At 31.4% G+C, this 22,592-nt stretch overlaps 1 protein-coding gene across 1 annotated transcript in view; it reads left to right on the top strand.

Moving 5' to 3' along the window:
* Positions 1-2,676: 2,676 nt before the first annotated feature.
* LOC129224318 (probable asparagine--tRNA ligase, mitochondrial) overlaps positions 2,677-22,592 on the top strand; it is a 57,933-nt gene continuing 38,017 nt past the window's right edge. Inside the window, exons 1-8 of the mRNA XM_054858756.1 lie at positions 2,677-2,807; positions 5,308-5,411; positions 7,028-7,145; positions 9,695-9,835; positions 10,338-10,427; positions 12,279-12,475; positions 14,803-14,939; positions 19,459-19,511. Of these exons, the coding sequence (XP_054714731.1) occupies positions 2,685-2,807; positions 5,308-5,411; positions 7,028-7,145; positions 9,695-9,835; positions 10,338-10,427; positions 12,279-12,475; positions 14,803-14,939; positions 19,459-19,511 (963 nt within the window). The 5' untranslated portion in view covers positions 2,677-2,684. The remainder of the gene's footprint in view (positions 2,808-5,307; positions 5,412-7,027; positions 7,146-9,694; positions 9,836-10,337; positions 10,428-12,278; positions 12,476-14,802; positions 14,940-19,458; positions 19,512-22,592) is intronic.

The raw sequence follows: 22,592 nt of genomic DNA, 5'->3' as shown, positions 1-22,592 counted from the left end.
TAGGGGAAAAGGGGGCACATGTGAGCGCGGGGCACATGGGAACATGGTATGTTTTACTAGGATAACGTCAAGCAAAATTTTTTTAAAATTCTCAAGTAATGGCAGTATCAGCCCTACTCCTTTACCAAACTTTCAGAGCAAGGAGCCAGTTTATGTTCCTGTGGTGACAGCTTCTTTGTTTTAGCTGATGCTGATGTACTTTTATCACTATCTTCTTTGTGTAAAAACATATTTTAAACTACTTAATCCTCCAAGTGAAACGATACCTCTGGGGGTGCTAGTACTAGGTAGCTATTAGTTCCTGGACTAGTTCTAAATTCTCATTAACTGTTCGATCCGGTGATGGTGCTGCCATCTATCGGTACATAAAATAATGGAGGCAAGGCACTTAGTATGCAGTCCTCGACATAAATACAGTTGCAGTCAGTTGTGACTCTGAATAGGAATAGGAATAGGAAACTACTTAATAAGCTAAATTCAATCATTGCAAACCATTATATGAACATTCACGTTTATTTATGCCAATGTTTGAAATTTGTAATTAAATTTAAAATTATTTATGTTGAAAATTAGTTCTAAGGTAGATGACGGGGCACTTGTGAACTCAACATGTCGGGGCACATGTGAACAGTTCCAATATCCTCTCCGCAACAAAAATATTAGTGTAAGCTTACTGTAAGTGTTAAAAAAAGATGTAAAGATTTATAACTATTATTTCACTGCAGTCAATTTGTAAATTTATTGTTAATTATTATTACATAATTATTAATTATTTATTTTATTATGTTTTATTTTTTAAATTCTTTAATTATTAAATAGTTGGCCAAAAATTTAGTGTTATATAATGTTTGCAAGGAAAATAAAAACAAAATATTTTTCTTTAACTAAAAACTGAGGTTTAGAATAATTTTAAATTCATCATCATAATCTGTATGAAGCTTAAACGCACTATACAAGAATAAACTTCGCAAAATAAAATTGTTCAACTCTTTGTATTGTTTAGTCTTATAAGGTTTTCTTGTCGATCCAGTGATGAGAACATGCTATGAAATTTAAAAATTTGACAGTGAGCAGAGTTGTATGTTTCGGCAAAAATATTTTCTCAATGATAATTTGCTGTACAATTTAAACTGACACAGTATAGATTAAAACCCTTGAATGCATTTATTTTCCTGTCTCAAATGCAAATTGTAAATTCAATTTTTATTTAAAAAAAAAAAAATCTTTGGAAGCATTCGTTTAAGCAAGTTTAATATTACATTTATTTTTAGCTAGATGTCAATGAAACCAAAACTAGAATTTAATTAAGGCATGTTTAATATCTTTTATAAATTTACTGAGGGCAAAATTTAAAAACTACGTAAGTTGTCTGTAAAAATTCCATTTTTTGTTCCTTTTTAAATACTGGCAAAAAATCTATTTTTGCTGGAAGAGGAAAACCGTGGTTTTTTCTACCCGTGGCGAAATATTTGCCAACCCTGGCAAACACAACTTGAATAACTCATTTCTTGTTCGAAATATCTCTACTAGAACCATAGAAAAAAGAGGATAGGGCACATATTTTTTTAAATGCAAGAAAACTATAAATTTGCTACATCATATTATGATATATATAATGATGATTCACCATATTTTAATTGTCACAATTGAAAGCAAGTTTTATATTCCAGAAATACAGCGAGTGAAAATGTCTGATTTGTGCAAATGGCTTAAGCAATACATAAATTTTGAACTACAAGGCAGATTTTTTTTAAAAAACTAAATTTATTAAAGAGAGCTAATTTATTAAAGAGAGTCTTGAAAAAAGAAAATGTAATAGAAAAATTATTTAAATTTTCAGCTATTTTAAGGGTATTTTTTAAAAAATTTAAATTTTTGTCATACATTTGTGTTTTACTTTCAATGTGTCAATATTTGTTGTGTATAATAAAGACATTTTCTGTACTTGGTACATATTCTGTAGTTCTTTCAAACAATGTACATTCTGTAGTTCTTTCAAACAATGTTCAAAATTTAAGATTAAAGGCATCCACATTTTTAGTATAATTTATTTCTTATGTGTTTATACTCTAATTCTAACTATGCACAGTTTTAGACATATTTTTTCATTAATTAAGTGCGTTTAAGCTTCTGAAATTGTGTGGTAATCGGGGGAAATAAATAACTACTCTACATTCCAAATATGCATTCACTAACAACAAAAATGAATAAAAATAAGAAAAAAAAATCTCTCGAAAGAAATAGCTTTTTTCATTGTTGTATGTGATAAATAAAGCATTTATCTTGCTTCGACAATAAAAATTATAAAAGTGCCGCACATTTATTTTTCTTTCTGAACGTTTTCCCTATTACTCTATATTGAATACCATTGCTTTCTTGGGTAGAGTTTTCCCCTTCCCCTCTCCCCTTACCCGCTCTGTCCACGGTTCGGCTTCAAGTGCGCGCAGCAAGTTTACGGCTTTAGGCGTCTCCATAGAGCTATGGGCGTCTCCCCTTTCTCTGCATCCTCGTAGGCTACGACTCAGATCGTGAATAGACGCTCCGGAGAATTGAAGTGAAGAAGTAATTATTTATATTCTGTTGCATGCCGGTCCTTTTAAAGTTTACAAACGAATGCTCTTACGATAGAGTGTAACTCATAACTTAATCCGTAATTGCCTGTTCTTCAAGCTTTAAAAGTTATTATGTTTTGTTATAAAGGTTTCCGGAAATTTGTATCTCTTGGAAATCCATACCGAGTTTCGTACTTACATACCATAAAAGAAATCTTGCTACAGAAACCTGTAGGGTCAAAACTTTTCATGCAGGTACTTTTTAACTGTTCAGGTATTAGGTTAAGGTATTTCAACGTCAGGAATTATAGTTGCACATTATTCTTCCTTCTAAATGAAGAGAATGGGAGATGGGTTACCCCGAGTCTCCCGATGTTTTAGGCGATTCTGTATCGTTATATTATTTTTATAATTAGTCACAGATGACGGCACACAACGACATCTTTTTTTTTTTTTTTTGAATTCGACAATTACATAATTTAGGTTTCAAGAACAGTATGCAACTTTTTTTATTGTAGTTAAACTTCAAAGAACCATGTAGAAACAAAATTTACCTCAAAATAAGATGAGTTGGTTTCAACATCACTCTTTTGTAACAACTTGATCTACACTGTTGCCTGGTAGTTAAAATGGTTTGTTGTTAACTCTTCATCATCAGTTGGGCTTCTTAATGACGATGAAAGAGGATCTAGTGAATTTTTATTACAGTCGACTCCCACTACAACGTGATTCGACTTATGTGAAATGGCTTTAACACAATTTTTTCACCAGTAAATAATTTTAGACCCAACGCGAATTCCTCACCTGCTATACGAAATTTTTCAGAAGGGAATTGCAGTGTGAAAGTATTGGCTTTGTTATTGGCAAGCTAAATTTTTTTTTTTTTGTGAATAAACCTTCATTCCTTTAGCATCACTGGCAGCGGAAGTCCCCACCCGAAATAGTCTGAACATAGCTTTGTTTGTGTATACAAATAACTGCTCCACATTTATCATATTTTTATCACTCAAAACGCAAAAGTTGATGAAATATAACACACCTAAGAGGGCTGTTTCATCTAAAGTTTGTGACGATAGAAAGAAAAGGAGAAAGTTTCTGATAGTTAAAGGAAAGCTTAAGGATCTCGTTGTGCTTGAACAACTAAAAAATGCATCAAAGGTATCACGCAAATTAGGTGTTAGTGAAAGTTTTGTATGTATAATTAAAAGTCAAGAAAAAGGAAATCTGTAAAAGCTTGCAGAGTAATGTCTAAGCAAAATGCAAAAATTATGAAAATGGAAACTGCTTTTGTATTGAGAATTAGAGAGACCAGGAAGAGTGGTGTTGCCATAGACGGACACGTTATAAAAGAACTATAGCAAAGCAACTGTATTTAAAAATATATTAGATTTGATTACACAACATAAATCATCAACATCTTCATTTTTCAAAGTTACAAATATCATTACTGGATCTACTGTACAGTATTATTATAGTACATCATTACATCCCTTCAAGTCAGCCTCCAACTCAACTGGAGCTGGGAACTGTGAGGTGGTAAAAGGTCAACACCTGCACAACCACCCTGTACGAGTGTAAGGCAAAATACAACGAGGTTTTCCCCAGTTTCTCGAGGGGACCTTTCAGACATCATACAACCCAGATGCCATTCATCCATCAGCATGGTGCCTCACACCTTCGATTGGGTGTCCGTTTTAGTTTCCTCTTACGACACCCATGAACTACGTTGGGACTATCCTGCTCCGGTCACCACCCGGAAATGTATGACATTATATCAGTTTTATTTATGTAAAATTATTAATTCTCACGAATTTTACAAGCTAGTTGTAATCCTGAAAATTTAGGCCTCACAAAATATTTTTTAAAAATAAAATTTGCTTTGGGCATAAAATTTGAAAATTTTATCTCATAAAATCCCTGGCATATTTCCCTTTATTTTTGGGGAAATTATGGCTTGCAAAGATTATGCTTGCTTTTACAGAACATGTAAAACATATTCTGTAAAAGGACTTCAAACTGTATATAGCTTGTGGTCAAAGATTTAGAGACCATCATCTTTTCCTCATTATATAATGCCAAGAGGCCACTTGTGAAATGAGATTTTTACTCTTTGAAATAAAATTTGCACGAGCTTTAGTAATTTTTTTGGACCTTACTGACAATCAATGGCTCAGTTTTATATAAAACTGTAAATGAAAAATCTATTTGTAGGTGGCACTTCATTCAAGAATTGCGAGAAAAATGTTTTCTCTCATGAGAAAAGATGCGGCAAAAGAGCATGTGACAATACAAATGAAAACCAAGGATGTGTCATGTTTTGTTGGAGACAAGTTATACACAAAGGTTAAATAATACTATTTTATAAAAAATAGGTTGGTTTCTATTGTACGCTACAAATTGTAAAATTCAAATGCTGAGATATATTGATTTTTACTTTTAAAATGAAACGTTCAGTTTTTAACTGCTTTATGCATATTTTACTGGTTTACTATCTGGTGTCAAAATGTAAGTTTATGTGTAACTTTGTTCAAACATGGTGACCATGAATAAAATGAAAAATTATCTCCCTTTTTCCATTGTAGGCATAATTAAAAAAAATTTAACTAAAAAGTGACTTTTCTGCTAATTATTTCTTCAATATTTTCGGAAAAATGACGGATTATAGATTATTGACAATTAATTAGTGCATCCGTTGTATATTTGAAATTTTTTGTCTGCTCAACATATTTTGATCTTCCAATATTTTTCTCCTTAGGGTTGGGTTCGAGCACTCAGAAAACACAAAGAAATCTATTTTATAGATTTAGTGGATGGTAGTAGTGCAGAGAGATTGCAAGTTTTAATTGCAGCTGACAAACAGTATGTATTCTTATTATTTCGTTGTTTAGAACTAGAAGTATTTCAATTTCTCAATTTATGTTTTGAAATCAAAACTTTAAAATAAGTTTTATTGTGATCTGCTTTCTTTTTAATTGTTAACTATACTAGAATTACATTAAACCCTTGTTGATTGAAGTTATTGCTTTTATGATCAACTAGAAAGTCTCCCTTCATGGTATGATGAGTGAAAATTTGCTTCTACATTTGAACACAGCAATTGAATGTTTGGTGATATTTTGGCAGTTTAAGTTTTAACCCTAACTCCAGTGGATTAATCCTTAACTCCAGTAGATAGCGATCATTGTTGACCATTTTTACATTTCTTCATTCTCCTAAAATGAGTCTTACCAGTAAAACAGAATTAAGTTACCAGATTGAGTTCAACCTTGTCACAATAAAGATTTTCCCTGAATTTTAAACATTACCAAAACTTATTATCAAATTATCATGCCGTGGCACGCGTTTCATTGTTGAAACACTGAAGCACGCAGGTTACTTGATCATCTTGATCATCGGCCATCATTTATATGAGAATGAGACGTTGCCTTGATGCTTCAAAATATTATTTAAGTTCTTTTAGTGTTTTAATACATATTGTCACACAAATCGCAACTTCACCAAGAAACAAAGGAACTTTAGAAAATATATGAACTTTTTATTCAAATTTACTTAATATTATTATATACTTATTTATATTTGTGCATCAGTAGTGAGTTGGTGCTGGAAAACAAGGGAAACCCATTTTGTGGTACTTTTCTGGTGGAAAAAATTCAATATTTATAAAAATAATTAACCATGACTCTGGATTCTCATTGACCTTTGGGTACTGAAAAATTTACAAATTCATCCCAGATGTGTAAAGCAAATATAACACTATAATTTTTTTTTTTAAATGGGTATTGCTAGAGAAGAGTTGGAAAGGGCTTTCATTTTATTTAAAAAAAAAACTAAATCTATATGACTTTAGTTTTTCTAGAAAGTGCACACATAATTTTACAACTTTCTTTTTACATAAATATGAACCTATGGTTTTATTTATTTATTTTTATTTGTTTATTTTTTCACTCCATACCCTGTACCTTTCGGGAAGGTATGGATTGTATTCATCTGAAGCGCTGCCCTATGCTGTACTCCACAAGTTTTTGAGAATGCTACTGGAAAGCAAGAGGACCAATGGGGCCATAGACTTTTTCTACTGTTATTCAATTGTTGTTCCTTTGCTCATTAGTTAATTTATTTTGGATGTCGATATTGTCTTTTGTCCAATCCATCAGAAAAAAAATTCATTTTTTCATACCTTTATGATATTTATCACTATGATACTATTAGAATAAGCAAAATCGTCACTTGCATTATTTGGGGTGGATCATTTAAAAATGAAACTTTAGAATTCCTTACAAAAAAAAGAAAAAAATTTGAAACTCAGAGACCTAAGAACCAGTTAATGAGAATATTATTGTGTAAGGGAGAAAAATTTTTCACTCCTTATAGTTTTCTTTTCAAGTATACATCTTATCAAAATATATTTTTTCTTCACTAAACCATATGATTTTGTTTTCTTGCTAGTTTCCATTAACAAATAATTTTCCTTCCAGGTGTCCCAGTTACGGTAGCTCTATCCAAGTGGAAGGTAGTCTAGTTAACAGTTCTCACAAAGGTCAGACAGTTGAATTTCATGCAGCTAGTTGGAAGGAAATTGGAGGCTGCCATTCAGTTAGTAAAATTACTCTTGGGGGAGTCTTATTCTTTTTCTTCCAAATTTATTAACCTAAAGATTCGTTAAATTAAGGAAATTTTAAGCATTCAAGCTGAATTTCAGAAACTTAGGTATATTTAATTAGTAGAAGCATTGGATCTTTTTATTTTACATGTAGTGCTTTCTTCAGGCTGATAAAGTGTGGCCTCACAGAACCTTGTGATATATATATATATATATATATATATATATATATATATATATATATATATATATATATATATATATATATATAAAGCTAGCCAAATTCCAAATATTAAACAAATTATATAAAAATAATGCTGATAAAAAAGAAAATTGCAAATAGCTATTAAATAGGAAAAGATAAAGTATGAATCCAGAGCTCATCAGCCGTAGAGAATTCATTAAATATGGTCAAAAGACCAAAATTTTAACTATGAACTAAAATAGAATGTTTAAGCTCCAGTACATGCAATATAAAGTAACATTGAGCAAAAGCACCACATGCTAAACAATAAACAAGAGCTCAAACCTAAAACTAAAAGCAGGGGGTTTCGCCTCGACTAATTAGGAAAACAAGTTCCAATAATTAGACATCCACGCTTGACCATTTTTTTTGAAATTGTTACGATTCGTAACAATTTCAAAAAAAAGAGAGAAAAAAGAAAGAAAATAAACAAACAAAGGTTTTCACTATCCTTAAATGAATTGCAAGTTTTTTATGAATTTCAATTCTCTGCAAAAAGCTGGTGTGTTAGATTACTATTTAATTGAGGTTATTAATCATTTATGTAATATCTCGCTAAAAGAAAGAGTTCTGTGCAACTTTGAATAAATTGCCAATTTGTTCCTTACACAGAATCGTTTTGAAATCAGTATTAATGTAAAAGAAACCTTTGTATTTGATCTTTATTAAAAGCATGGAAGAGTCATGATGAGACAACTTGGATTGTGTTTTGAAAGTTGGATATATTTCTTCTGTAAGATTTTTATGATTTTATTTTCATTTAAAAAACCAGACTTCTTTAAAATAATTTAATTGAGGGAATATTGTACTACTGTGAAGGTGCTGTTTAGGCATTTAATTTCTTTACAAGGTTTTTTTTAAACAACTCTATTTTTTGTCAAATTCTTGTATAGTATTGGATATCCTTGTTGAATTTAAATTACTTATGCTCTCATACATAAGGAATTGCTGCATTCTTAATATCCCTCAGAATGATTTAGTATTGGTATTTAAGTGCATGTGGTGCTTAGGATTCTGGACACTAAAGAGAGAAAAAAGTTCTTATTTATTTTTAGTAATGTGTATCTTTCATTCTTGTTATTTTGTAAGAATATCGTGATAGTGTTCTTTCAAATATAACTTTGTTCTTTCATTAGGTGTCATATTTTTGAAGTGTTAGCTGTAAACCTAGTGCTTGCATTGTTACATTGTTTTTTGTTTATCATATCAAGATGTTATGCTAAAGGGAACCCAATACAATCAACTCCTGCTACAACACAATTTTACTTATTTGAAATGGCTATAATGCAAGTTTTTCAGGAGTAATGAGTTTTAGAGCTGAGGCTAATTTCTTCCCACAAAGCAAAAATTTTTAGCAGAATAATTTCGGCAGAATGCAGAAGATAATTTATCATTATTTCTTGTTATTCCTCTTCTTCTGACAAATTGCCTAAAGTCCATACAGTGTCAAGGGGAGACTGATAACAATCTGATTGCTCAGTGTAAATCCTTATCATCTTCATCTTTAAAGTTTTAACGTAATTACTATATCTACTGTATCGTACTATTATAGTGCTGCATTTATTATTACTACACACATTACCTAGGGTACTGTTTTATTTTTCCTCTTTTTCCCATTGATCTTGGTTTTGTATATTGTAACAATATATTATGTTGAATAATACAATTTTTTTTTTAATACAGTAAAACTTCATTTCTTTATGTAAAAAATGGTAATATATAGTTTAGACATGGTATATAACAGTTTGAGAGGTGTTTACAAATACCTAAAATAACTAGGTGTGTTATATAAAAGTACACTCCACAAAGCGAAATTTTGACTTACGTGAGTGGTCTTGGAACACACCCCTTGCGTAAGTTGAGACTCAACTGTAGTGTGTAAACATTTCACTATGTAATATAAATTCACAATGTTCACCTGCGGATTATTTTTAAAACTTTTTACTTGATATTTTGTGAGGTTCTTTTTGTTTTTTTGCCTGTGAATATTTTTGATGGAAAATATATTTTTTTAGAGCAAAAAAAAAAAAATGTTTTCAACCTCTGCTAAAAAAAGAACACTATTCAGTGCCAACAAGTGTTTCATAAATTTATAGTTCATTTTAAAAACTTGATTTTGTTCTGAATTTGGAAATTAAACACTATCTCCTTATGAAATCCTAATCAGAATATTTCATCATTAATGTGATATTGATTCCTGTGAATAGAAAAGAAAATAATGAACCCTAAACTCCCACGTACTGTTTACTATGTAAATATGTTGTATGATCTAATTAATTTAGTATTTTTTAAAAATAGGATTATCCTTTCGCATATGGTCAGAAGTATAGTCCAGAGTATGTTAGACAGTATTTGCACTTGAGACCTAGGACAAGGAAGTTTTCATCAATTCTTCGCATCAGGAATGTTGCATCTTTTGCTGTACACACCTTTTTTCAAGTAAGAAACACTTTTGTATGTTTTTAAATCAATTATGAAGTCTCTTTTTCTTAAAGCTGCTCGTCATAGCATTTTACACTGAAGTAGCATAAGTTATTCATCAGTTAAAAACATTTATAAGCATGAGCTTTAGAATATTGAACAGTAATGGGAAACATAGCTAGTGATTCATCAATTTTCTGGCTCATGTCATACCACCTTCAACAACACTGTAAAAGTTAAAAGTTAAAAGAATCTCTCAGTGTTTCTGCAGAGCATTGATGAGAACAGAATGTTAATAAAGGTTCGTCTGAGCTACAGATATACAAATGAACAGTCTTCATCCCTGGTGATGAATTACTTCTTACTTATATGCAAGTTTCCATGTTGTATAAATGTGAGACAAAGTCTCAATTATGTTATGAAATTTAGTTTCATAGATTTTGAATTTGGTATAAACTAATTCTATTGGGCTCAGTTTTCTGTTGTCGATCTTCTGGCTTATGCTTTTCTGCTTTTACAGGAACTGGGCTTCTGTTTCTTACATACTCCTATAATCACAGTAAATGACTGCGAAGGGGCCGGAGAAGTGTTTTCAGTCAAAGCAAGTCAGGTAAATTGAATTTCTTTTTGCTTTCTTCTTTTAAAATTTTTGTTAAATGTTTTATTCCTTCAATTCTGGCAGCCCTTAACACCAAAGAAATTATTGAGCAATCACGATTGCTTATTGCTTTCATTTCACCGTCCTCGATGTTGTGGTTCCTTTTTCAGCTTGGACCAGGGACACCAGCACCACCGGCCTCTTCAGGCGCGGCTCCAAGCACAGCCTCCTGGAATCCGTTTCTCCTGGTCAGGGGTGTCCATGTCCAACACACACGCGTGCTCATACACACGCAGGCTCATACACACAAACCTTTACACACATACACACACGCCTACATGCATACACACAGGTCTACGTACACATTAAAGCCTACACATGCACGCACGCGGGCCTACACATGCACACACGCACAATTATACACATGTAACCGCCCAGGAGGAGGGGTAGGCTTTAGGGGACAGGAGCTGTTTCTAGAAACAATAGCCCCCAATGAGCAGGGCCCTGTCACAACTCGTGATTGCGAAAAACATAATTTGAATTCAAAATTTCAGAATTCAAATTAATTTTGAAAATTCGAAAGGTTTTTTTTATTTCTTACATTGGTTTGATTCCCTCTAAAGTCTGAAGGAAAGGCTTTTACAAAAATTTGCTAAGAATGTGTCTCGCAGGTATTGGGCTCTTTAGATAGGTAGCAGATAAAGTGTTATGAAAGCAATGTCATCAAGTTATTGCAGGTTGACAATTCATCAATTGAGGAGCTGACATGGGGAAGACAGTAAGTCACAAATTTTAAGTTTTTTGTTTCTTTTTCACAGAAAAAACAGTAAGCACTCAAGCCAATGGCATGAAATAAACAGTAAGCCAATCAGCAAAATGGTTTAGTTTTTACGAGAAACGGAAAATGGTACTTGCATCTAGTCCACAGTACTTGACCTGGCATTTTTTGCTTCTCCTATAAAATTTACTTTTTGTGATTTATTGTCTTCCCCATGTCAGCCCCTCAATTGTTTATGCTCTCTTGTACAAAAACTTTTTGAAACAATCAGGTTGTTTCCTATTTTTCAAAAAAAAAAAAAAGCATTTTTCTGAAAGAGCATAATCGAAAAGATGGAGTGAATTACTTTTCTTTTTCTTAATTTTGACTTATTTTCTCTCTTAAAATCTTAAAAGAAGTCCAGTCACTGTTTTCATTTTTTACGTCACATGTGAACAAGTTGCAATGGCTACCAAAATAAAATTTCAGGACATTGCCGAACTTCACCAAATAGATATTTTACTTAACTAATAATTCTCGTTCGGCTAATAATTGCTTGCAGTGAAAAAAAAATCACTAAATGGTGATACCTTGCCAGAAAGGACAACCACATGCTCTGTTTCTAGATGGCTTCCTTCACTTTTGACATCACACGATGACATATGTTGTTTTAGAAATCAGACATTAAAAAAATTAATTGAAAATTAATGTTGGGAAAATAAAAGTATTTTTTGACTCCATGTTTTTTTGTTTTTGTTTTGCTTGTTATATCAATTTCAGCAATTAAAAGTAGCACTTTTGACTGAAAGAAACACCGCCATTGCATTTTCTTTACTGTATTATTTTTTTCAATAAACTTCATATTTATAATCCCTCAAAAGTGTTTAAATAAAAGAGACTAATCATAAATAACAATACTGTCAAAGTCGATGATAGTGATTAAGTATTATTAGACATGATGGTTTGTACAATGCTGTTTTTTGAACAGAAATTAACTCAATCTCAAAGTATTTTCGCATCAAAAATTTTAACGAAGCTGTAAAAGGCAAGTTTTAACTTTTTAGTATGTAACTAAACACATAATGAGTTTTCTTTTTATAAGCTAGGAAGTGGTTCCTAAACAACCTGGGACAACCATTTCCAAATGCATTGACGGTAAACTGCCAAAGGTAACAAGCATCAACAAAGAATTATCAGATGATTCAGATATCGATGAAGAACCATCAGCTGAAACCGAAGAGTACTTTGGTTCCCAAGCATATATGACTGTGTCTGGACAACTCCATCTAGAAGCCATGGCTAGGTAATATTTTATTCTGTTTTGTACCAAAAGAAATGTGAGAAAATACAAACTGTACTGATCAAAATTTAAATTATCGTCTTGTCTGCAAAACTGGTATTGCTATATAATGCACAACCTTTTTTTTTTTTTTTTGCTGTTTAAAGGAAGGTCAGGCTCAACACAGATGTATTGACAGTGACTTGTATCTAAAGAGGTTGTTATAGCTAGGGTTTGTTTTCCCAAGGCAAGAAAAAACTCGTTGGAATTTTTTACAAACATGATCATTTTGAAGGAGTTTAATATACAAAGACTAGATCATACCAGGTGTAAATTCAATAAAAAAGTAGAAAATTAGTGAAAGTAAAGAAGGGTAGGGAAAGAAATGTTAATTATTTTGATTTTCTACATTTAGTTTCATTTTGAATTAAAAAAAATATGATGCTCAGAAAACTTTTACCCCCCCCCCTCCTTTATTTTTCAATGTTAAGTGCTTATGATAAATACAAAGCCAGAATATCAGGGTTTAAGCTGAGTTCAAAACTTCTTCAGAAAAAAATCTTAAGTTGGGAAGAAAAAAAAAGCTTTACCAAAATGTCGAATGTTGATGGATACATATTTTTTTTAATGCCTCAATGTATTTTGTCTGCAACTGAAAACTGAATTCAAAGTTTTGCCATGACATCTTTAAAGAAATAAATACAAAGTAGTTATTTGTATTTGATTTGACGTAAATTTAAAATTGTACTTATTACAGAGAAAACAAAATTTTGATTTTCGAAATTGACCAAGTGCCCTCCCCCCAATAAATGCATTATTGGGGAGATATGCCCATTACGTTTTAGTGTTGTTGAACTTAACAGTAGTTTAAACAACTCAGCTAAAACTTACAATAAGATTAAGTTAAATATCACCATGCTTGTGTCAATGCTCTCTTGGATCATGCATTGCTTATATATTTACTTATTGACTTGCTTTATTTTCATACTAGCTGCATTGCCCGGTTTTGCACGGTCTACTTCGAAAATAAAAGTTTTGTCACGTGACGCATGTTCAACAATCAGGTTTCAATTAGAGAAAAAACATACTACAAAATTTCCCATCAAAATAATCATTCTCAAAGAAAGAAGACAGCCAACTAAAAGTTCCTGAAAAAATTAAACGCAACCCTCCATAAATACAACTAAAATCCTGAAAAAAAAGAAAGAAGATAAATCACCGAATAATAATCAAAAGGGGAAATTTTTACCTCAAAACAAAAACAAAATTTTATTTAGTAACTGCCGAGGAAAAAAGTGGCAACCTACTGAACGCTAATTTAAAATGAGATCGCGCAAACGATAATTTTCCGATTTAAAATTTCTGTTCCATTAGGCTTAGCTGTGCTTTTAATTTTTTTTCCCGGTGATTTTACAGCCTTTGTTTTTAATTCCAAGGAAATGGATGAACTGTATGGGTATTTTTTGTGGGTTTTCGAATGGTTGTTAAAATTGAACTGGTTGGGTAATTATTTCAGGTAGAAAGAGCCATAAAATTTACATTTGAATGGTTCAGTTCTTTTTTGACGTTTGAAAACTCTCCTACATTCCTTCTTGGGTGCCCAAGTACCCCAATGCTAAATTTGGTGGAGATCTGACTAAAACTGAATTTGTATAGGGAACATACACACACACACATATATTCTCTGCTTTATTCATATAGATTTTAGATAGTGTTTTCGCATTTTGAAAACTATGCAACTTTAGTGGAAACCATGGCTCAATAACAGCAAGAGGTTCTGCTGGGCTTACACCTAATAGACCACCCCTGCACAAATATTGACCTACCATGGTAAATTAAGGATTTTTACGTCTTATACCGTGCCACCCCTAAAGATTCACGCTAATAGCTAAAGAATGAAAGAAAATTCAATACTTTTACTTTTATTAATGCTAAGGCTGAATGGTGTGAAATTGAAAAAAATGCTTTTTATGTGATAGTTTTTTTTTTTTTTTTTTTTTTTTTGAATATTTTCAATTTCAAATTCATCAGTAAAAATTCAACTGTAAAAGCAAGTCTAAACATCAGCAACATTATTCCTGTGAAACGATTGCTCATGAAGTAAAATTCTCAGGTAACTCTTAAAAACTTCTGTTGAAAAATGCCATGAAAATCAAGTATGTGATGCATCTTCAAACATTGGCAGTATTTTTTGCTTGCAGCTGCAATTCTAGTGATTTTGTATTAATTGACTAGTAGTCAAAAAATGTTATTTTTTAATTATACTTTTCAAAAGATGTAATGTTAAATTCAGTGTCCTGAATTGAAGTATAGCATTTTCTCTTGAATGTAACTCAATTTCTGTCTTGCAGTGCTATGGGACCTGTTTATAATTTTGGTCCTGTCTTCAGAGCTGAAAATTCACGAACACGACAGCATGCAAGTGAATTTAGCATGGTGGAAGCTGAAATACCATTTATTAGCAATCTAGATTCCTTATTAGAAGCAAGTATAAAATTAGATTAGTTTATTTTATTTGAAAGTGTTAAAATGTATGTTGTTCAAAGAATTTATTTTTATTGGTTTTACAATTTATTGAAAAGTATAGTCATGTCTTAATTTCTTAGCATCATAAGCCTTTAGGTTAATATGAAAAGCAGCTCAGCTTTTTGACAAAGATTACCGTATGATATCTATCTACCTACCTATCTCTTGAGCTATTTGTACTCTGTACTCCCGATTATCCGTGCTAATTAATGCACGGGTGTACATGGATAATCGAAAAACATGGATACTACGAAAATTACCAAGCAGGCAGAAAAGTATATTTGGAGGGTAGAAGTAAAGTACATGGTGGTATATAAAATACCTCGGGTTTTAATTATCATACTCTACTAATACAAAAAGTAATACATTAGTACAGTAGACCCTTCATTTACCCAGGTTTATTTTACACAGTTTCGATTATACGCGGTTTAAGATTTCTTAGTTAGATGGCGTTGGAAAGTCACTCCACATCTTCCACCAAATCCGAAAAGGTCTTGTTACCATTCGGGAGAGAAGTGGAGGAGTTGTCTTCAGTTGTCTAGGAATATAGTAAAAAGAACACTAACGAATCGTCGTAAAATATAACACCATAATACGCCAAATTAGTATCAAGAAATAAATTTTTTATGCAGTAAGGAATGCATGAATTTAATTATAAATTTAGGTGCTACAGGGAAATCCCAATTTTACATTTCTCAAGGGACTGAATAAAAAAGTTTAAAATACGGGAAAGCGTAAAATACGAGAAATGCATGAAAAGCAAAAATCAAATAGAAAAAAGTAAAGGTAGTGAAGGTAACTCTTTAAAAAGGTATAATATCTATATTTTACGAATAGAACATTTTTGTACATACCAGTTTAGATTAATTTAACACACTTAGTTGCAAATCCGGGTATTTAGGGTGAATATAGTCCATAATAGTGTATGTTTTCACAGATTAACTTTTCACTGCGTGGATTAGCTTTAAAAAAGCAGAAAAGGAAGCATTTTGCTTATTTTAGAGTATTTTTTAAAAATTTTTCTCTCCTCCCATAGAGCAAGTAAAATACAGGAGAGAAATTCATAAACAAAAATCTTTTATTTCCGCGGGTTTAAATTAACATTATTAAAGTACGGAAAATATGAAAAAAAGTCGAAATGCGGGGAAAACTAAGATTTAGGAGACGTAACATTGAGTTTTACTGTATAAAAAATTGTAACTTTGAATGTGAAAAAAAATTCAGAAACTTTCTTAAAAAAGGCGAAACGAAAGTTCAAAAAAAATAAAGTAACTAAAAGAGTTCAATGTAATATCATTGACAATAGCATACAGGCTTCGGTGCATCCCCTCCCACCCTTTGCAAAATTAATAAGTGTACACCCCCCCCCCCCAGCAAGAAAAATTGTGTTTTAATTTTAACAGTGTTCTTTCAGAGAGTGCGCTTTCATACCTCCTTGCGTCCCTCCCCCATGCCACGAGGGTCGGGGGGGGGGGATGCTGCTCTGTATGCCACTGGTTATTGATGTTCAAAGTAAGGTCGATACTACGATTTTACGCCGAAGAATTAGAGAAGAAATTGTTTAAAAAATTTGGAAAGAAGGATCGTTTTCGATGATTGTTTAAATATGTTAGGGAGTAATACCCCCATGAGTTTCCCTAATTGCTACCTGATGTTCATGTCTTTTAATTTTTCACCTCTCTAGCTCCTCAGAAAATTGTTAACAGTTAACAAATGCTACATTCCATTCGGAATAAAAATAATGACTTTCCATTCTTCGCTAATATATTTAAGAGCTTTTATTAAAAGTGCACTGTTGGCTAATACTCATTTGATAGAACAGCATGTGAATACTGCTTTCGTTTCAGAACATTCTGTTTCTCCAAAATCTGATATAACTTTTCATTTCAACTTAATTAACAGTAAATAACCACTCAAAAAATTCAACAGAAAATGCGTTAGAAGAAAACAACATGATACAAATAGCAAGTATTTCCAACATCTGGTGGAAAATAAGTAACATCATTAAATCTGATGAAAAATGAATGACATTACGTCATATTTGCATTCTGTTATTCTTCTACTTTATTACATATACAATATGTTAGCTTTATCATCGTTGTGACACACAACAGCTGTTTTTTTAACCATAGTTTTAATTTTTAAATTTGCTTAATTTAAAAAATGGCTTCTTAAAATGCCGAGACATGTGCCCGCTATTCTTATTACTATTTTTGCATTTTTAATATTCATACTGTGTTTCCCACTTATCGCACGAGTGTAAGCCTTTTATTTATGATTCAATGATTTTTTTTCCTTATTCAGTTTCATTAGGAGTAAAAGATAAATTGAATATTTTCCAAAGACTTCTAGTTACCCAAAAAACGTGAATTTTCGCCATAACGTTTAAATTAAGGTTTATTTTGAAGCAATAACTCCTATGCATTTTTATCATATTTTTAAAAATATTTTTCTAATGTTGTTTTGGATCCAAAATTGAATTTATTGGCGTACTTACTGTATTGGCAGAGTATTGATTAATAGTATTAATATTTACATGTAAGCTCATTTTGCCCACATTTTAGTAACTATATAACTTTAAAAAATGAAGTTAAAAAAGGTATGACATAAATAGGGTTTCGAAGACCTTGAAGCTAAAATGCGCATCAAAGCATTCTTGATAATTGCAGACGCTTTAGATATAATGTGAATGGTTACTTACACAATGATTTAGACAGTTTTTCTGATCATTTTGTAGGTAGTAGCGAAGTATAAGAAATAAAGTTATAAGAGAACCAATATCAAGAAAAGTATCATGTTTATGTAAAGAAATCTCTGGGATTTTCAAGGAGGCTATGAGGAGAAAAATGAAGTGAAACACTAGAAAGGTTTCGGAGTGCAACAAAAAAACTTTTATTTGATTTTTCAAACATAACTCCTGCATATTGACTTTTTGTCGACTGTTAAAGGTTTCTCAGAAATGTTAGTCTTTTTTAAAAAATAATTTAAGCCATACTTTAAGTCTAATTAAACATATTAAAGTAAAAACAGTTAACAGGCCACAGTTATATCATAAAAACAAGACCTAATAGACAGAATTAAAGTAATAGCTGCTCTCAAAACATAAGTATACAGATAATTAGATCATTAAAATGTTGCACTAAAATATTTGTCTCTTTGTCTTATTATTTAGGAGATCCACATTCTAATTTAGAAGAAAATCAAAACATACTTATGCTTTCAAATAGGCTTAGTATTTCTCCTTTTTTGAAATTTAGTTAAATAGCACGTGGTAAGTTGCAACTAGGCTGGAAACTGCATTCCAAAGATATTCTTTTGTACCAACGTTGATGCCCAGGTGCACTGTCTTTCAATGTCACACATCACTAATGAAGCAGAAGGAACTTCATACCCTCTGCGGATTAGCAAGGGGGGTAAAATCCCTGTGAGAAAAGACTGACTCTTTATAGGTTCGTGTGGTATTTTGATGATGACACCCAGGGCTGCCGCTACCAGCTTTGGGACCTGGTACCAATTTTAATTACACGGCCCCTATAATTCCCCCCCCTCCATTCATTATTTTTATACCGTCGATTAATTTCCTCACTCACACTTACTATCTCCAAAATCAAGAGTTTCAAATTGCATTCATATGTAATGTTGCATTGTTTAGTTGCTCAAAACTGAATTTTTTAATTTTAATGTGAATTTTAAAACTGTAATTTGAAGTTTACATAATTTTTTTTTTAAATGCAGTATCTTTATGCAGTAAAAATTGAAAAATTTGTCATAGCTGAGATTAGTGAGGAAACATGATATTTTAGGAATTTTCGGTGAGGCGAAATTGGATTGAGAAGGAAAAGTCCGAATTGCGAAATAAAAAGCACCTTATGTAAAAATTAAAGCAGAACAATTGTACCGGCATGCGTAATATAATGCGAAATATCATTGAATTAAGTGCTGAAATTAATACCACACACATTTGACTTATATAATCAATTGCCAGTAAATATAAATTAATAATCAAAAATAACATCCGAACATCAGTTTTTCAATTTATATTAAAATTAATTAATGTATGTTTCCATTACTTTAACATCCAATGAGTACATGTATACCTGTCCGGATTACAAAATGCGCAACTAATCTGTTTTTTTTGTTCGTAACATGCACTAGTATACTTCCACCCTAGTAGGGATATGTAAGGCAAAGTGAAATAGTTAAGATGACTGATCTTTGTCCAATTAAATTTAGTGAATGGACCCCACAGGATGAAAATAGAGCAAGTTGGTTTTCGTTTAAGGTTTGGCTTTTGACTCCTTTCACAGTGCCCTTCATATTCGACCCTTTGTCGAACCCTTATCCTCTGCAGTCTTCTAATGGAATTTTATGACTTTTAAAGCAATTCATCAATTCTTGAGTAATATCAAATTCGGTTTTTTTCTGAGAAATTCAGAAACTCATTTTTTTTCAATGAAACTGTTAACATTATTATTGGACAGTTTCAAGACCTCACAGGCCCCTCAAAGCTTCAAGCCCTGGTACTATAGGTCTGGTAATGGTCCGGTATAGGTCCGATAAACGGCGGCCCTGATGACACCTATCCGAAATTCTAGAAAAACATGGTCACCGCCTAGAAGGTTAAATATCATGGAATTTCGTTTAAAACTTATATATTCCATGATTTTAACAAAAATAAAAAGGGATTTTATTTGTTTACCTCTTAAAAAAGCGTACTAAACATAAAAAATTAGAAAAATCCTATTCCCATTGCGGGTGCAAAGAGATTGCAATTCGGAAAGTGAAAGCATCAAAAGTATAAAAAACGGCTTGTAAAAGAAATATTTTTGATGAAATTATTTTAAAATTGCATTTTAGAGTCCTATGATAAACATATCATAAAAATGAGACACAGTTGTGACACAGTTGGAGCAAAAAAAAATAAATAAATAAATAAATAAATAAATAAATAAACCATATATTTAGCATTTTAATTTTTGACTCATAAAAGAAAATGGAATTTTGCTTTAAAAATTTGAAATAAGCATTGTAACAAAAACAAAGAGGCTTTTTAGTTATTTGCATCCTAATAAAGCAAGGTTAGCTTGAAAAAATAATAAAATATGATTCTCATACTGGATGTAAAAAGATTGCATTTTTCAAAATGTAGGCATCTAACAGAAAAAACGGTAAAGAAAAGTGTATTTTAAGTTAATCATCCTTGTTAGCATCCAAAAATCAAACCCATATAATTTTGTCCCAAAATAACAGTTAAACATTGCACTGTAAAAACGCAAATATTGCCAAGCTGGTAAAATGATGAAAATATTTTCTAATCCCAGAGGCTAAGTTTCTAATCCCAGAGGCTAATCTCTACCCAGAGGCTAAGTGGCAATAAATTTGAAGTTGGTAACCCTATCTGAAGCAATCACATTTTCCCCCACCACTACTATCCTATCCGTTTGCAGTTCTAAGTTCATTTTGCTGATATATATTATTATTGTTTATAAATCATGAGTGGGGGGAGAAAGAAATAGCTATGATAAAACAAACAAGCAAAATTATTTAAAACCAAACTGACTTTCAGCTGCTAATTTCTTTCAAAGAAATGAGCAACAAGCATTATATTTATTTGGCAGTAGTAGTTATTTATCGCTCGCAGAAGTGTCACGAGAGTGCCATTTTTTTTCTTTTTTTTTTTTTTTGCGAAATTACTAGATTTTGTATAAGTTGATCCCTCTAATTTAACTTTAAAAAAATTTCCAAAAATTATCAGGTTTTCGTACAAGAAAAAATGCGTTGTTTCAACTTCAGATTTGCTCTTTCAATAAACAATTTGTGAAAGATCCGTTTTTGTTTATCAGAACTGTGTGAAGTGTCCGTTTTGGTTGATCGGATTTTTGTGAAGGGTTCGTTAACAGACCCAAATTTCCTCTGGCCAAATCCCTGACCATTCAAGACCGGGCAACGCTGCTCGTGTTTTAATAAATGAGTGAAGGAAACTACTTGTATTTAGTCATTCACGCCCCCCCTCCCCCATGCACTTGACAAATTGTCGTAAACATTTAAAATCAAAGCATGAATAGTATTAAATAAAAAATACTGCACAGAACGTCAGCATACATCCATTTTTATTTGAAATAATAACAAGATCTCTATATTTTTTTCATACCCAGCATGATATTATGATATGAGTATCAAATTTTGAAGCTAGTTTCTGTTATACTGAACCGAAATCTGAAAAGTATTTACTTTTTGACTGTGGAATCAACTTTTTTTAAAAATAAAATAATTGAAATATTTCCAGAAAGTTGCTACTACTGACATATTTTACCATTTCACTTCACCCTACGTTCCCCATAATTTAAGGTCTATTATAACCCTCCCATCAGAGAGTAAATTTCGGCTGCACTAGTGTTATAAGACATAAAAGTTATTAAAAGTATTGATTAATGCCTAAGTTTGCTTTTTTAATATTCAATTTTTTATATTTAAGCATAAATTATGTTTGTGATTTATCACATACAGCATAATTTTGATTCAACAATACCCGATTTAATGATACATTTCCCTAGTCTGTATTTAACTGTCTTGAATGTATATGCTCCTTGATTTAACAAAATTCTTGATTTTACAGTAATTTTTTCCAGTCCCTTGACAATCGTCAAATCTGGGTTATACTGTTTTTTTTTTTTTTTATAAGTAGTTTTGTGTATATTTTTTGATGTTTTGCATTAAAGAAATGTTAACCATTTCCATTTTATTGTACAGGGTGTCCGAAAAGTCCTTGATACATTTTAAAAAATCATGAAAAGAAGCAAACTGTCGTATGAGTATGCAGTTTTTGATGCATAATACTTCACAGGTTTAAGACTTTTTTTATGATGTTATAAAAAAGAAAAGAACAAAGTGTAATTATTAGTAATTTATTGATGGCTGTATCGTCACGGTAAGAAAAACAAACATTATGTGAAGTGTTTAATCATTTTATTAAATAGAAAAATCTTTTTAACTAGAGTTCAGTGTTTCACCATTAGTGGATATGGGATGAACTTGAGTACTGTTTAGATGTGCTTCAAGCACACAAACTATGGTAATGAAATGTTTTGCTTTCTGTTCTACAAAACAATTAAACACCTCACATGACGTTTGTTTTTCTTACTGTGATGATACAGCCGTGAATGTTACTTAAAGTTACTTTTTTTCTTTTTTCTCTTTTTTGTTTTTGTTTTTAATGATGTTATAAAAAATTCTTGAGCCTATAAAGTATTATGGTGCAAACCAAATATTCATACGACAATTTGTTAGCTTTTTATGAATTTTTAAAATGTGTCAAACTTTTCGAAACCCTGTATAATAAATTGACTTACGGGTAAAGTAAAAAAAATTAAGCTAAGCTATATTATTTTGGTCTTGTGGAATCTTTATATGGAACTATGCAATTTACTGATTGAAAACAATATACTGAAGCGCAAAAGCATACAAGTATTTTGGGGTTTTGTGGATTTACTTTTTCAGAGCAGAATATCTGTGCTTATTAATGAAAGAACTTCTAACAAAAAAAATGATTAATAATAGAACTTACAATTGTTGTGCATTACTAAAGTTTTTTATCAATTTAATTTCATCACAGGCA

The sequence above is a fragment of the Uloborus diversus genome, chromosome 6, assembly GCF_026930045.1.
Source record: "Uloborus diversus isolate 005 chromosome 6, Udiv.v.3.1, whole genome shotgun sequence".
NCBI classification, from domain to species: domain Eukaryota; kingdom Metazoa; phylum Arthropoda; class Arachnida; order Araneae; family Uloboridae; genus Uloborus; species Uloborus diversus.
Note: the sequence above shows the minus strand (reverse complement) of the source record. Positions and strands in the feature narration are given on the sequence as shown.